This window comes from Salmo trutta, chromosome 37, assembly GCF_901001165.1.
Source record: "Salmo trutta chromosome 37, fSalTru1.1, whole genome shotgun sequence".
Taxonomy (NCBI): domain Eukaryota; kingdom Metazoa; phylum Chordata; class Actinopteri; order Salmoniformes; family Salmonidae; genus Salmo; species Salmo trutta.
This window is the reverse complement of record NC_042993.1, coordinates 17,025,172-17,042,702: the sequence shown is the minus strand read 5'-3', so window position 1 is coordinate 17,042,702 and position 17,531 is coordinate 17,025,172. Positions and strand designations below refer to the sequence as shown.

The 17,531-nt window shown below is 44.2% G+C and overlaps 1 protein-coding gene across 3 annotated transcripts in view; it reads left to right on the top strand.

Moving 5' to 3' along the window:
* Positions 1–17,531, top strand: part of LOC115177556 (zinc finger protein ZFPM2) — a 222,001-nt gene that overhangs the window by 108,276 nt on the left and 96,194 nt on the right. For 2 of the 3 annotated variants that reach the window (XM_029738451.1, XM_029738450.1), the window contains exon 1: positions 17,200–17,469. In XM_029738451.1, coding sequence (XP_029594311.1) covers positions 17,313–17,469 — 157 coding nt within the window. In that variant the 5' untranslated portion in view covers positions 17,200–17,312. Of the gene's footprint in view, positions 1–17,199; positions 17,470–17,531 lie in introns of those variants that run through there. The other variant, XM_029738452.1, reaches the window with a different exon arrangement.

The following is a 17,531-nucleotide window of genomic DNA, read 5'->3' as shown; positions in this document are numbered from 1 at the left end:
TGTCTCTGTCTCTCTCCCTGTATGTATATCTGTCTCTGTCTCTCTCTCTCTATGTATCTCTGTCTTTGTCTCTCTCCCTCTATGTATATCTGTCTCTCTTCCTCTATGTATCTCTGTCTCTATCTCTCGCCCTCTATGTATCTCCGTCTCTATCTCTCTCCCTCTATGTATATCTGTCTCTCTCCCTCTATGTATATCTGTCTCTCTCTCTCTATGTATATCTGTCTCTCTCCCTCTATGTATTTCTGTCTCTCCCTCTCTCCCTCTATGTATGTCTGTCTCTCTCCCTCTGTATATCTGTCTCTCTCCTCTATGTATCTCTTTCTCTCTCCCTCTATGTATATCTGTCTCTCTCCCTCTATGTATATCTGTCTCTCTCCCTCTATGTATATCTGTCTCTCCCTCTCTGTATATCTGTATCTCTCCCTCTATGTGTCTCTGTCTCTCTCCCTCTATGTATATCTGTCTCTGTATCTCTCCCTCTATGTATATCTGTCTCTCTCCCTCTATGTATATCTGTCTCTCTCCCTCTATGTATTTCTGTCTCTCTCCCTCTTGTATTTCTGTCTCTCCCTCTATGTATATCTGTCTCTCTCCCTCTATGTATATCTGTCTCTCTCCCTTATGTATATCTGTCTCTCCCTCTCTCCCTCTATGTATATCTGTCTCTCTCCCTCTATGTATATATGTCTCTCTCCCTCTATGTATATCTGTCTCTCTCCCTCTATGTATCTCTGTCTCTCTCCCTCTATGTATATATGTCTCTGTATCTCTCCCTCTATGTATATCTGTCTCTCTCTCTCTATGTATATCTGTCTCTCCCTCTATGTATGTCTGTCTCTCTCCCTCTATGTATTTCTGTCTCTCCCTCTCTGTATATCTGTCTCTCCCTCTATGTATGTCTGTCTCTGTGTCTCTCCCTCTATGTATCTCTGTCTCTGTCTCTCTCCCTGTATGTATATCTGTCTCTGTCTCTCTCTCTCTATGTATCTCTGTCTTTGTCTCTCTCCCTCTATGTATATCTGTCTCTCTTCCTCTATGTATTTCTGTCTCTCCCTCTATGTATGTCTGTCTCTCTCCCTCTATGTATTTCTGTCTCTCCCTCTCTCCCTCTATGTATATCTGTCTCTCTCCCTCTATGTATATCTGTCTCTCTCCCTCTATGTATATCTGTCTCTCTCCCTCTATGTATATCTGTCTCTCTCCCTCTATGTATATCTGTCTCTCTCCCTCTATGTATATCTGTCTCTCTCCCTCTATGTATATCTGTCTCTCTCCCTCTATGTATATCTGTCTCTCTCCCTCTATGTATATCTGTATCTCTCCCTCTATGTATCTCTGTCTCTCTCCCTCTATGTATCTCTGTCTCTCTCCCTCTATGTATATCTGTCTCTGTATCTCTCCCTCTATGTATATCTGTCTCTCTCCCTCTATGTATTTCTGTCTCTGTCTCTCTCCCTCTATATATCCCTGTCTCTCTCCTTCTATGTATCTCTGTCTCTCTCCTTCTATGTATCTCTGTCTCTCTCCCTCTATGTATATCTGTCTCTCTCCCTCTATGTATATCTGTCTCTGTCTCTCTCCCTCTATGTATTCTGTCTCTCTCCCTCTATGTATATCTGTCTCTGTCTGTCTCTGTCTCTCTCCCTCTATGTATATCTGTCTCTCTCCCTCTATGTATATCTGTCTCTCTCCCTCTATGTATATCTGTCTCTGTCTCTCTCCCTCTATGTATATCTGTCTCTGTCTCTCTCCCTCTATGTATATCTGTCTCTGTCTCTCTCCCTCTATGTATATCTGTCTCTCTCCCTCTATGTATATCTGTCTCTCTCCCTCTATGTATATCTGTCTCTGTCTCTCTCCCTCTATGTATATCTGTCTCTCTCCCTCTATGTATATCTGTCTCTGTCTCTCTCCCTCTATGTATATCTGTCTCTCTCCCTCTATGTATCTCTGTCTCTGTCTCTCTCCCTCTATGTATCTCTGTCTCTGTCTCTCTCCCTCTATGTATATCTGTCTCTCTCCCTCTATGTATATCTGTCTCTCTCCCTCTATGTATATCTGTCTCTCTCCCTGTATGTATATCTGTCTCTGTCTCTCTCCCTCTATGTATCTCTGTCTCTGTCTCTCTCCCTCTATGTATCTCTGTCTCTGTCTCTCTCCCTCTATGTATCTCTGTCTCTGTCTCTGTCTCTCTCCCTCTATGTATATCTGTCTCTCTCCCTCTATGTGTCTCTGTCTCTGTCTCTCTCCCTCTATGTATCTCTGTCTCTGTCTCTCTCCCTCTATGTATATCTGTCTCTCTCCCTCTATGTATATCTGTCTCTCTCCCTCTATGTATATCTGTCTCTCTCCCTCTATGTATCTCTGTCTCTGTCTCTCTCCCTCTATGTATCTCTGTCTCTGTCTCTCTCCCTCTATGTATCTCTGTCTCTGTCTCCCTCTCTATGTATATCTGTCTCTGTCCCTCTATGTATCTCTGTCTCTGTCTCTCTCCCTCTATGTATCTCTGTCTCTGTCTCTCTCCCTCTATGTATATCTGTCTCTCTCCCTCTATGTATATCTGTCTCTCTCCCTCTATGTATATCTGTCTCTGTCTCTCTCCCTCTATGTATCTCTGTCTCTCTCCCTCTATGTATCTCTGTCTCTCTCCCTCTATGTATCTCTGTCTCTCTCCCTCTATGTATCTCTGTCTCTCTCCCTCTATGTATCTCTGTCTCTGTCTCTCTCCCTCTATGTGTTTCTGTCTCTCTCCCTCTATGTATATCTGTCTCTCTCCCTCTATGTGTCTCTGTCTCTGTCTCTCTCCCTGTCTCTCTCCCTCTATGTGTTTCTCTCCCTCTCTTCCTCTATGTATATCTGTCTCTCTCCCTCTATGTATATCTGTCTCTCTCCCTCTATGTGTCTCTGTCTCTCTCCCTGTCTCTCTCCCTCTATGTGTTTCTGTCTCTCCCTCTCTTCTTCTATGTATATCTGTCTCTCTCCCTCTATGTATATCTGTCTCTCTCCCTCTATGTGTCTCTGTGTCTGTCTCTCTCCCTCTATGTATATCTGTCTCTCTCCCTCTATGTGTCTCTGTCTCTGTCTCTCTCTCTCTATGTATCTCTGTCTTTGTCTCTCTCCCTCTATGTATATCTGTCTCTCTTCCTCTATGTATCTCTGTCTCTATCTCTCGCCCTCTATGTATCTCCGTCTCTATCTCTCTCCCTCTATGTATATCTGTCTCTCTCCCTCTATGTATATCTGTCTCTCTCTCTCTATGTATATCTGTCTCTCTCCCTCTATGTATTTCTGTCTCTCCCTCTCTCCCTCTATGTATGTCTGTCTCTCTCCCTCTGTATATCTGTCTCTCTCCCTCTATGTATCTCTTTCTCTCTCCCTCTATGTATATCTGTCTCTCTCCCTCTATGTATATCTGTCTCTCTCCCTCTATGTATATCTGTCTCTCTCCCTCTATGTATCTCTGTCTCTCTCCCTCTATGTATATATGTCTCTGTATCTCTCCCTCTATGTATATCTGTCTCTCTCTCTCTATGTATATCTGTCTCTCCCTCTATGTATGTCTGTCTCTCTCCCTCTATGTATTTCTGTCTCTCCCTCTCTGTATATCTGTCTCTCCCTCTATGTATGTCTGTCTCTGTGTCTCTCTCTCTATGTATCTCTGTCTCTGTCTCTCTCCCTGTATGTATATCTGTCTCTGTCTCTCTCTCTCTATGTATCTCTGTCTTTGTCTCTCTCCCTCTATGTATATCTGTCTCTCTCCCTCTATGTATTTCTGTCTCTCCCTCTATGTATGTCTGTCTCTCTCCCTCTATGTATTTCTGTCTCTCCCTCTCTCCCTCTATGTATATCTGTCTCTCTCCCTCTATGTATATCTGTCTCTCTCCCTCTATGTATATCTGTCTCTCTCCCTCTATGTATATCTGTCTCTCTCCCTCTATGTATATCTGTCTCTCTTCCTCTATGTATATCTGTCTCTCTCCCTCTATGTATATCTGTCTCTCTCCCTCTATGTATATCTGTATCTCTCCCTCTATGTATCTCTGTCTCTCTCCCTCTATGTATCTCTGTCTCTCTCCCTCTATGTATTTCTGTCTCTGTCTCTCTCCCTCTATATATCCCTGTCTCTCTCCTTCTATGTATCTCTGTCTCTCTCCCTCTATGTATATCTGTCTCTCTCCCTCTATGTATATCTGTCTCTGTCTCTCTCCCTCTATGTATTTCTGTCTCTCTCCCTCTATGTATATCTGTCTCTGTCTGTCTCTGTCTCTCTCCCTCTATGTATATCTGTCTCTGTCTCTCTCCCTCTATGTATATCTGTCTCTCTCCCTCTATGTATATCTGTCTCTCTCCCTCTATGTATATCTGTCTCTGTCTCTCTCCCTCTATGTATATCTGTCTTTGTCTCTCTCCCTCTATGTATATCTGTCTCTGTCTCTCTCCCTCTATGTATATCTGTCTCTCTCCCTCTATGTATATCTGTCTCTCTCCCTCTATGTATATCTGTCTCTGTCTCTCTCCCTCTATGTATATCTGTCTCTCTCCCTCTATGTATATCTGTCTCTGTCTCTCTCCCTCTATGTATATCTGTCTCTCTCCCTCTATGTGTCTCTGTCTCTGTCTCTCTCCCTCTATGTATCTCTGTCTCTGTCTCTCTCCCTCTATGTATATCTGTCTCTCTCCCTCTATGTATATCTGTCTCTCTCCCTCTATGTATATCTGTCTCTCTCCCTGTATGTATATCTGTCTCTGTCTCTCTCCCTCTATGTATCTCTGTCTCTGTCTCTCTCCCTCTATGTATCTCTGTCTCTGTCTCTCTCCCTCTATGTATCTCTGTCTCTGTCTCTGTCTCTCTCCCTCTATGTATATCTGTCTCTCTCCCTCTATGTGTCTCTGTCTCTGTCTCTCTCCCTCTATGTATCTCTGTCTCTGTCTCTCTCCCTCTATGTATATCTGTCTCTCTCCCTCTATGTATATCTGTCTCTCTCCCTCTATGTATATCTGTCTCTCTCCCTCTATGTATCTCTGTCTCTGTCTCTCTCCCTCTATGTATCTCTGTCTCTGTCTCTCTCCCTCTATGTATCTCTGTCTCTGTCTCCCTCTCTATGTATATCTGTCTCTGTCCCTCTATGTATCTCTGTCTCTGTCTCTCTCCCTCTATGTATCTCTGTCTCTGTCTCTCTCCCTCTATGTATATCTGTCTCTCTCCCTCTATGTATATCTGTCTCTCTCCCTCTATGTATATCTGTCTCTGTCTCTCTCCCTCTATGTATCTCTGTCTCTCTCCCTCTATGTATCTCTGTCTCTCTCCCTCTATGTATCTCTGTCTCTCTCCCTCTATGTATCTCTGTCTCTCTCCCTCTATGTATCTCTGTCTCTGTCTCTCTCCCTCTATGTGTTTCTGTCTCTCTCCCTCTATGTATATCTGTCTCTCTCCCTCTATGTGTCTCTGTCTCTGTCTCTCTCCCTGTCTCTCTCCCTCTATGTGTTTCTCTCCCTCTCTTCCTCTATGTATATCTGTCTCTCTCCCTCTATGTATATCTGTCTCTCTCCCTCTATGTGTCTCTGTGTCTGTCTCTCTCCCTCTATGTATATCTGTCTCTCTCCCTCTATGTGTCTCTGTCTCTGTCTCTCTCCCTCTATGTATCTCTGTCTCTGTCTCTCTCCCTCTATGTGTTTCTGTCTCTCTCCCTCTATGTATATCTGCCTCTCTCCCTCTATGTGTCTCTGTCTCTGTCTCTCTCCCTGTCTCTCTCCCTCTATGTGTTTCTGTCTCTCCCTCTCTTCTTCTATGTATATCTGTCTCTCTCCCTCTATGTATATCTGTCTCTCTCCCTCTATGTGTCTCTGTGTCTGTCTCTCTCCCTCTATGTATATCTGTCTCTCTCCCTCTATGTGTCTCTGTCTCTGTCTCTCTCCCTCTATGTATCTCTGTCTCAGTCAAACCCACCAACTACTGCTGGGAGGACTATCAGCCACATCACGCCTAGCGCAGTCAAACCCACCAACCACTGCTGGGAGGACTATCAGCCACAAAACGCCAAGCGCAGTCAAACCCAAAACGCCTAGCGCAGTCAAACCCACCAACTACTGCTGGGAGGACTATCAGCCACAAAATGCCTAGCGCAGTCAAACCCACCTGCTTCTGCTGGGAGGACTATCAGCCACTAAACACCTAGCGCAGTCAAACCCCCCAACTACTGCTGGGAGGACTATCAGCCACAAACGCCTAGCGCAGTCAAAACCACCAACTACTGCTGGGAGGACTATCAGCCATAAAACACCTAGCGCAATCAAACCCACCAACTAGTCCTGGGAGGACTATCAGCCACATTACACCTAGCGCAGTCAAACCCACCAACTAGTCCTGGGAGGACTATCAGCCACATTACACCTAGCGCAGTCAAACCCACCAACTACTGCTGGGAGGACTATTAGCCATTAAACACCTAGCGCAGTCAAACCCACCAACTACTGCTGGGAGGACTGTCAGCCACATTACGCCTAGCACTGTCAAACCTACCAACTACTGCTGGGAGGACTATCAGCCACAAAACATCTAGCTCAGTCAAACCCACCAACTACTGCTGGGAGGACTATCAGCCACAAAACGCCTAGCGCAGTCAAACCCACCAACTACTGCTGGGAGGACTATCAGCCACAAAACACCTAGCGCAGTCAAACCCACCAACTACTGCTGGGAGGACTATCAGCCACAAAACGCCTAGCTCAGTCAAACCCACCAACTACTCTTTGAACTCCAATTCAATTAGATTGCTGCTTTATTTTAGTTTCATATTGGTCCCACCCTGCCATCACAGGAGTTCAGTTACGACCTGCTCTAGGATACAGTGTGAAGATGACAGAGCTGTCACACACAACAAGAAATGTTTTGAATTATTCTTTATTTTTTACACCTCTAAACTTTTAGGATTTGAAAACGTCTTCAAAAAAGAACTATTTTCATGCTTTGCATAGGCTATGCCCTCAATAATCCTATCAATAACTGTGCCCCTTTGTTCCTCAAAAAAGGTAAAAAAATATATATTTTGAAAACGTCCCAAAATGTGATTTAACAGCAACACCTCCTTCCCTATGCCTTTGGTATAACTGTATATTGTGAGAGTTATGCACTGCAACAGGAGAACCACTGAAAAGATTGGGATTCACAGCCCTGGAGAAACCATTTGATACCTCCTTTGTCTTGGATAAGACCAAGCCTCAAATCTTCTTTCACTTTCTGATGTTTTGGAATAAAGTAAGAATTATCCGAAGTGCCAACTGTTCATTTTCGAGATACTTAAATAATTTTTCCCTTGTCATGTACAAGCTTTTCCAGTCAGATTTTTTGAAACTTTCACTATCTAAGCTTAGCTAAGTGTCCCACTTCCTCTTAAAACCCAAGTGATGTCCTATCAAGTCCTACCAAGTTTATTTTCTTTTCTCATTGCAAGTTCTGCTCAATCATCAGGTATAGCCATTTTCCAGCCATGTTCCATTGCTCAATGAGATCTCTTTAAACCTCATTTAAACCTGTGTCTGAGTGGCTTAAATTTACCCCACTTATGTTGAAAGTGCCTGCGATTTAAACAGGACGCAATCCTGGACCAGCATTAAACGGTTTAAGTGTGTTATTCCTCGACTATAGAAGGAGAAAAAAGGGCCCCTTGATTAACTAAACCCTCTCAAATGTGATGGCTGTGGTGTAATTAGTCCGGTGCGGAGTTGAACGTAGGTTTTAAAGCAGCCACTCATCCCATGGCCTTTATCTTCTCTTCCTGCTCTTCCTTCTCTCCTCCCTCTCGGAGAATACGGTCTCCCCTGTGAAGGAAGGTTTCTCCACTGAGCCACACTGTGGGACTTTGTGGTCTTAGCTTAGCCTTGTATCTGTGTAGTCACTCTGCGAAATGGGCTTGTCACAGGGACCTAAAACCTCCATTAAAAGTTGGAGCCTATAATAGGTATTAAAAAGCTGTGGGAACACAAAGAGGAGGACCAATTTTCATTAACATATGAAGCACTTATTAACTTTGATCGGAGTGCGGTGAAGTAGCAAAGCCGCTTAAAGGCGCAAAGGTCAAGAAGTTGAATGCCACCAAAGTCTTACCCGTCAGTCTTACCCTTGCAGAAAAGGCAGGGCCTCCTTCAGATAACTGGTGGGAGCACCTTGACGCCCCAGCTTGACTTGACTTGGTCGTGACTGAGACTCTTCATCAAATTCATAGGGCCATGGTTGGTTGACTCTGAAACCTGTGCATTCTTCTGTTCCTGTCCTGCACCTGTTATTGATGACCTTTTGTTTACGTCTTTTAACCAGGAAAAGACCCTTGAGGTCAGAAACCTGTTTTGCGAGGGGGACCTTTGCTGGTTCTGTATGCGTTGTGTAGTGAAGATACGCCAACACACACCATACTCTGTCGTCACCTTGTCTTTTAGCAGCTGCTTGGATCACTTGAGTCTTATTAAGTCCGCTGTTGTGTCTGTTTGGCAGCATACGTCATACATTTTTGTTGTTGTTGCGTCATCCAATGTTTTTATTTTACTTTTACCCCTTTTCATTGTATCCAATTGGTAGTTACAGTCTTGTCTCATCACTGCAACTCCAGTACAGACTCGGGAGAGGTGAATGTCGAGAGCCGTGCGTCCTCCGAAACACGACCCAACCAAGCCATACTGCTTCTTGACACAATCCCCGCTTAACCCGGAAGCCAGCCGCACCAATGTGTCAGAGGAAACACCGTACACCTGGTGACCGTATCAACGTGTACTGTTCCTGGCCCACCACAGGAGTCTCTAGAGCGCGATGGGACAAGGACATCCCTGCCTGCCAAACCTTCCCCTAACCCGGATGACACTGGGCCAATTGTGTGCCCACCCATGAGTCTCCCGGTCGGGGCCGGCTGCAGCAGAGGCTGGACTTGAACCAGGATCTCTAGCTGCACAGCTAGCACTGCGATGCAGTGCCTTAGACCACTGCACTACTCGGGAGGCCTGCGTCGTCCAATGTTTTAACAAAGAATGAGTCTATTCTTTCCCAGAATCCCTGTGCCTTATACACATTTTTATTCAGAATGTCATGTATGTAATCTGTGTTTCTGCAAACTGTGTAAGCGTTCCACTTTGTGGGCACCTTCAACTATTTGGAGTGTCACTCTTCAGTACTACCCATGCCTACTCATCTACCATGAAATGATTGAGAGGCTCTTGTCTGTCAGTGACAGCACATGTCAAAATGGCTCTGAAATGACATACATTGGTGTGAAATGAAGTAGCCAGCTAGAATAGAACAGGGAAGCTCTGTGAGAGGAGAGCATGTGAACCAACATTCAGTTAGAGAGAGGGGTTCTACCCATGAGCACTCTGGACAAACCACACACACCGCCACCTTCCACACCCCTGCAGAAATAACCTTGGAGTTTAAATAATCTCTCCTCAAACAACTTCCTGTGCACGGTCCACCTGCTAGTGAACTAAATGCAGAGGCAGGATTTATACTCTGTTGTCACTCCCAGAGCCATAATTGTGAGAAAGATGCCATTTTATTTTAAGAGTGGCATCTCTTTTACTGACATTGTGAAATTTCACCTTGTTCTTGTACCCCTTTTTATTGTTGTGGAAATATGAGTGGGGAGGGGATGGGGATGTCTGGGAAGTTTAACACAGTGTTGGCACAAGCTGCTCTGTGTGTGTGTGTGTGTGTGTGTGTGTGTGTGTGTGTGTGTGTGTGTGTGTGTGTGTGTGTGTGTGTGTGTGTGTGTGTGTGTGTGTGTGTGTGTGTGAGAGAGAGAGAGAGCGATTCACCTATTTACTGATGATGAAAAGCAGCTTTAATGTACATAGATTGTTATCGATTCTGATGATAGCAAAGTGCATACAGTGACCATATAACATGAATGTAATTGCATTTGTAAGAATGAGATGATTGCATTTTTGTTCCAATCAACGGTAATAAAATTAGGGCATTACAATGCAGTCATACACAGTTTACTTTCTCACAGTTGAAGGGGACCTGAATATCTGGTAGGATACTCATTGTGGTAAATACAAAATTACATTGATCCTCGATTTGACCTTTCAATGGCTAATCTGAATCATAGTCAGTCAGAGACATATAGCAACAAACATGAAGTGGCAGAATTCATGTGCCACTCTTTGTGCCATTCAGAAATAATCAGGATCCACCAACAGAAGACATTTTTTGGGGCCACAGCTGCCAGCCCAGTGCCTGGAATGGTAAATGTGGAATTTTAATGTGCAGTTGATGCTGAGGAATATGGGAAATGCTAATTTGTGGCGTGATAAGATGAATCGAGACATCCCTTTAGCCCCATTTGACTCAGTGGAGGAAATGAATCCTGAATGTTTGTTAAGTATGACAATCTAACGGGGCCAGATCTACATGCTCCCAGACTGGAGAGAGAGGGAGATAAAACCCGCGCAGACGCCCAGGAAAACTGCCAGATTCTGTAATGATGGGAATTTATTGGCAGTTAAAGAGACAGTGGCAAGGCTTATTCACTAATAACCTCCCTCCTTTGGAGAGCTCCACTGCATAGTGTTGGTGGGGTGTTTTGCCCGTATCTCTGGAAGATGTATGATGTATTCTCTGGAATGGTTCTTCTGAGAGCAGAGACAGAAGTCTTACAGCTATGCTTGACTTTGGTGGAGACAGTGTCTTTTTGGAATGGCTGATCACGACATGGTATTTGCTGTATCAACAACCTTCTTTAAACATGAATGACCTTCTGTCTTTTGCCTTTGACTAGATTTAGCTAGTTTATCTTCATTAGAAAGCGATGTGATCTTGATAGCAGTTTGGTTATCATGACAACCTTGAGACTAACGTAGATCTATGGTCGAACCCAACCCTAAATCCTAACCTTAACCTTACACATCCTATGGTGGTTTAAACATACAGTAACCGTTTGCTTTACTGACATCATTTAAACATCATCATTCTCTATGCTGCAATAAGACGGTGTAGAGGGAGTAGCAACCTGTCTGTTGGCTGGCTGGTCAGATTAGACGGCTCTGAGCTCCTTAAAGTCGCACGCGAACCAGATTGACATTTTCAAGGGCTTCCTTGGCAGAGACAATGCTAAAAGGGAGACAAAAAGCCAATATGACTTTGTTCCTACCTTGCTGGAGGAGTTGTTTGTGTAAATCGCCTATAAGCTTATTGACCCGGTTGTGTGGCACCTGACTGTGTGTGACTGTGATTTGGCTGGAGAGGCTGTCCTTTGATGAAGCAGCGATAGGGAGGCCTGATTCTAACAGCTCACTGAAACATGCCCGCCAAACCTGCCCTAACATACAATGTGCTCTGAACCCTACCCCATGCCCCCTTGCCCTACCCCATGCCCCCTTGCCCTACCCCATTCAACCCTACCCCATGCTACCCTACCCTACACCATGCTCCCGTATTATACCCCAATCTACCCTACCCCATGACACTCTACCCCATGTAACCCTACCCCATCCTACCCTACCCCATGCTACCCTACCGTACACTACCCTACCCCATGCCACCCAACCCTACCCCATTCTACCCCACCCAACCCCATGCTACACTACCCCATGCTACCCTACCCCGTTCAACCCTACCCCGTGGAACCTTACCCTAACCCATCCTACCCTACCCCAATGCACCCTACCCTAACCCATCCTACTCTACACCATGCTACCCTACCCTACCCCATGCTACCCTATCCCATTCTATCCCACCCTACCCTACTCCATGCTACCCAACCCTACCCTACACCATTCTACCCTACCCCATGCTACCCCACCCTACCCCATACTACCCTTCCCTACCCCATGCTACCCTACCCCATGCTACCCTACCCCATACCACCCTACCCTACCACATTCTTCTTCTACCCAACCCTACCCCATACTACCCTACCCTACCCCATGCTACACTACCCCATGCTACCCTACCCCATACTACCCAACCCTACCCCATTATTCTTCTACCCTACCCTACCCCATACTACCCAACCCTACCCCATTCTTCTGCTACCCTACCCTACCCCATGCTGCCCCAACCCTACTCCATGCTACCTTACCTTACCCCATGCTACCACACCCTACCCCATGCTGCCCCAACCCTACTCCATGCTACCCTACCCTACCCCATGCTACCACACCCTACCCCATGCTACCCTACCCTACCCCATGCTACCACACCCTACCCCATGCTACCCTACCCTACCCCATGCTACCCTACCCTACCCCATGCTACCACACCCTACTCCATGCTACCCTACCCTACCCCATGCTACCCTACCCTACCCCATGCTACCACACCCTACCCCATGCTACCCTACCCTACCCCATGCTACCCTACCCTACCCCATGCTACCACACCCTACCCCATGCTACCCGACCCTACCCCATGCTACCACACCCTACTCCATGCTACCACACCCTACCCCATGCCACCACACCCTACTCCATGCTACCCGACCCTACCCCATGCTACCCTACCCTACCCCATGCTACCACACCCTACCCCATGCTACCCTACCCTACCCCATGCTACCACACCCTACCCCATGCTACCACACCCTACCCCATGCTACCACACCCTACCCCATGCTACCACACCCTACCCCATGCTACCACACCCTACCCTACCCGACCCTATCCCATACTCTTCACTCCACCTTTTTCCATCCTCACTCTCAGATACATTCTCTTTCTCATTCACCCCTAAATGTCTTCATTTAATTGCACAAGGAAAGAGTTTTAGCCAGCGGTAGGTTATTATGACAGACTATAATGTAGATCATTGACAATCTGTATCTTTTGATAACACCGCAAGAAATAAGTGATATCAAACACAGCCCCCTCTGAATGAAACAGAAAGCTTTAATAGTCTATTCGTATGGCAAAAAGGTTTTGAGATAGCTCATGCACATTGAAATCATGAAGAGGCTGCATGTATCCCTGTATCTTTTATCACACTGTAGCCTACATACTGTTACAGCATGCTCCTCCTCGCTGGTTTCCCGTGTGACATTCACTAGAGAGGAAACTTCATCAAGCCCAGTGCTTGCCTGTGACATTGTTAATCTCTGTGAGGTTGCCTGGGCGATTGTGTTTAAAATGCATTGCAAACCGTGGTTAGATAGAAGGCAGCAGAGAATCTGTAATCACTGCTTAATTAAGGAATCACCTTGTAGCTTCATTTCCTGAGCTGTAATTAAACACTTCCAATACGTTTCATTGCAGGGCTTAACATGTTCGCCTGAGATCAAGGTACTGCCTTTAATGTTATCTCACCCGACTTCTTTAAACTCGCTCCACTGAAAGGAACTGTTGATATTCACCCTTTGTTATCCTCGTCATAACGCCTAGTGATCCCCAGTATGCTAAAGAGCGTCTCCAGCTAACTGTACTCCAGGCCCCCAACAGTAAATAGCGAGGCGGATTCAGAGAATGGGCTCACTGATAATACCTACTGGGAAGGAAGGAAAGGGGGAGAATTTTGCCATCCCAAGCAGACACTTGCATAAGCTAAACTGGGTCACTGTGACCTCATGTTACTGTTAGTAGGACAGTGCTGCAGACTTCCTTCGCTTGTCGTTTCTTTTTCTCTCTCACAGAGAGGCAGGAAGCTGCTATCCTTTTGGCAATGTTTGCTGGCTTCTTTGAAGTGAGCCATGTGTGTAGAAAGCCAAACAAGCGTAGTGAGTGTTGGTTGATCTGAAGATGAACCCAGGATGGACACAATGTTAAGGCCTTATTCTGGACTGTATAGACGTGTCCGATATGGCACTCTATTTACCATATAGTACACTACTTTTAGCCAGAGCCAGTAGTAGTAGTAGTAATCATAGTACCTTTACATCAGAAGGCTCTGGCTAAATCCATCCCTCTGCTTCCTTCTTCAATGAAGTCTAATAATAACCCATCAACGCCCTTGGACCTACTCTGTAGGTTTACCACATCAAAGCAACGGAAAAGATGACCAGATAGAACTAAGTATCCCCTCCACTAAGGACAAGCCTACCACCAGCAGACTGAAGTCAGAGCTGGAGACATTTTTACATTCTAATCATTTTGCAGACGGTCTTATCCAACAGTCTCCCCCACTGTGCTAGTGTTTTTAGCCACATTGCATGTATTGGGTTTAGAGCAAGACAAGGGGTTTGTTATAGAACAACTTCATTGTCTGGGTCTTTATAGTGGAATTGGACATGCAAAACACAAGAGGTTTTCAAGGAAAATCTAGGAACGTGGTAAGTAGCATTCCCATTACAGTGGCTGTGTAGTGCTGTATGTTCAACAAGGCATTTAAGCACTTTACTTCCCAGGTTAGAGATAGATAGCAAAATATCCCTGGGTATGTCCTCTCCCTTTCCCCCCTCTCCCTCTCCCTCTCCCCCTTCTCTCTCTCTGTCTCTCTCCCTCTCCCTCTTTTCTCTCTCTGTCTAGCTCTCTCTCTTTCTGAGCCTCAGCCCTGAGACTGTAAATCTGCGGTTCTGCATCCTAGAACACACATTCTCGCCACTCCACAATAGATCAAACAGTAATAAATAGCCACCTTCCTCTCTCTCCCTCTCTTTTTCTTGCTCTCCCAACTTTCTTGCTCCTCCTTCCTTCCTGCTAAACTTGGGCTTCCTCCTGTATGGTAACTCATGGGAACTCCGCTAGATAACAGTGTTGCAGCTGCATCAGCCTCTGGTCCCACAGTTACACACACTTGATACTTCTTGCAATTCAATGCACTGTACTGGACTATTACATAGTAACAATAAGGTAATGTATTCAAAGCTGCAGGGGTGACATTGCTTAATGTTAAGAAAAGGGTATATATATAGCTAACATAACCATTTATTTATTGTTTTGTGCCATAGACCTTTAACATTAGTTACTGTACCTTCAAAAAGTTTTCACACCCCTTGACTTTTTCCACATTTTGTTGTGTTACAGCCTGGATGTAATATTTATTCAATTGAGAGTTTGTGTCACTGGCCTACACACAATAACCCAAATTAATTAAAAATGAAAAGCTTAAATGTCTTGAGTCAATAAGTATTCAACCCCTTTGTTATGGCAAGCCTAAATAAGTTCAGGAGTATAAATGTGCTTAACAAGTCACATAATAAGTTGCATGGACTCACTCTGTGTGCAATAATAGTGTTTAACATGAGTTTTGAATGACTACATCGTCTCTGTACCCCACATACACAATTATCTGTAAGGTCCCTCAGTTGAGCAGTGAACTTCAAACACAGATTCAACCACAAATACCAGAGAGGTTTTCCAATGCCTCACAAAGAAGGGCACATATTGGTAGATAGGTCAAAATAAAAAAAGCATCCATTTGAGCATGGTGAAATTATTAATGACACTTTGGATGGTTTATCAATACACCTAGTTACTACAAAGATAGTGACATCCTTCCTAACTCAGTTGCCGGAGAGGAAGGAAACCGCTCAGGGATTTCACCATGAGGCCAATGGTGACATTAAAACAGTTTAAAGGCTGTGATAGGGAGGATGGATCAACAACGTTGTAGTTACTTCACAATGCTAACGTAAATAACAGCGTGAAAAGAAGGAAGCCTGTACAGAAAAAATATTCCAAAACATGCATCCTGTTTGCAATAAGGCACTAAAGTAAAACTGCAAAAAATGTGGCAAAGAAATTAACTTTATGTCCTGAATACAAAGCGTAATGTTTTGGAAAATCCAACACAACACATCACTGAGTACCACTCTTCATATTTTCAAGCATAGTGGTGGCTGCATCATGTTATGGGTATGCTTGTCATCGGTAGCGCTGAGCAATTAATCAAAATGTTGGTTCTTTTTTGTTTTTTAAACAGCTAATTTATGGACATTGGTTCAATTATTTGAGTTCCATTTCATTCAGTTTTTTTCTGTGAGCTCAATGCGCACATTGCGCTGCAGTTTCTCTAGAGATAAATCAGATCATACCCGAACTGTGCGATGTAGTAGGGAGTTGTAGTTTCCAACAGGCCAATGATCTACATAGTTTAGCACAGAACTTGATAATTAACCACAATTACCATAATCCATTGCGCTCCTACCTGTCCGGTCTGTTTATTCTACGCCTGCTTATATAAGAGACAGAAGAATGCTCGATCAGGACGGATACATAGAGAGCAGTTGCTTTGCGAGGTATTTTTACCTGAAAATACATGATCTTAGTGATTGATAGTTGGTATTCAGCAGTCATTAAAGTATGCTTTATTTACTTTGAAGAACTACTAAAATAGTGATTTTGGCAGACAGCATAGGCAGCAGCTCTATAGAGATGAGATGATGACTTGGAATTAAATAATAAAGTCATTGTATAAAACAAATGTAATATACACAACAACTAAAATATTTTATTCAAGTAAAGTAACTTTAATAAGTGATAAGCAGTAATGGGCAGTCAGTATCATCATGCGACTCGTATGAATAGTTTTATTCTGTGTTGTTACTGCATTCAACCTACATAATGCATAGTGCATTTCATGTAAAAATAAAACAATTGAAAACTTAATCGAAAATCGTGATTGTTTTTGAATAATCGAACCGAAACCGAATCGACCTCAAAAAGAACTAATCGTTCAGCACTAGTCATCTACAAAGGCCAGGGAGCTTTTCTATGATAAAAATATATGGAATAAAGCTAAGCCCAGGCAAAATCCTAGAGGAAAACCTGGTTCAGTCTGCTTTCCATCAGACACTGGGAGACAAATTCATCAGGACAATCACCTAAAACACAAGACCAAATCTTCACTGGAGTTGCTTTCCAAGAAGACAGTGAATGAATGGCCTGTAGTTGTTATGTTTTTGACTAAAATCGGCTTGAAAATCTATGGCAAGAATGGCTGTCTAGCAATGATGAACAACCAACTTGACAGAGCTTGAAGAATTTTTTAAAGAATAATGAGGAGATATCGTAGAATCCAGGTGTGCAAGGCTCTTAGAGACTTACCCAGAAAGACTCACAGCTGTAATAGCTGCCAAAGGTGATTCTAACATGCATTGACTTTGGGGTGTGAATACTTATGTAAATGAGATATTTCTGTATATCATTATTAATACATTTGTAAACATTTCTAAAAACATATTTTCACTTTGTCATTATAGGGTATTGTGTGTAGATGGGTGAGAAAAAAAAATATTTAATCCATTTTGACTTCAGGCTGTAACACAACAAAATGTGGAATAAGTCCACGGGTATGAATACTTTCTGAAGGCACTGATAACAGTTGTTTCAACTGTATTATATGGGTGCTCCTCGATCAAACGTGGTGTGGCAACAATATGATTTAACTGTGAGTGATGTCACTCAACATGCCACTGTATGACCAACCTGTCCCATCTCCCCGTCTGTCTACAGGTGAAGAAGATGGCAGTGGAGAAGCAGGGGAGTCAGACATGGATGGGCAGAGTGAGTCCAGACACCCAGCCATAGGACCAGAGGATTGGGATGGACCAAGTAAGTTTACGTCATTTCTCTCTCTTCTGGTGGTTGTCGTCTGGTTGTCCAGCAGTTATCTG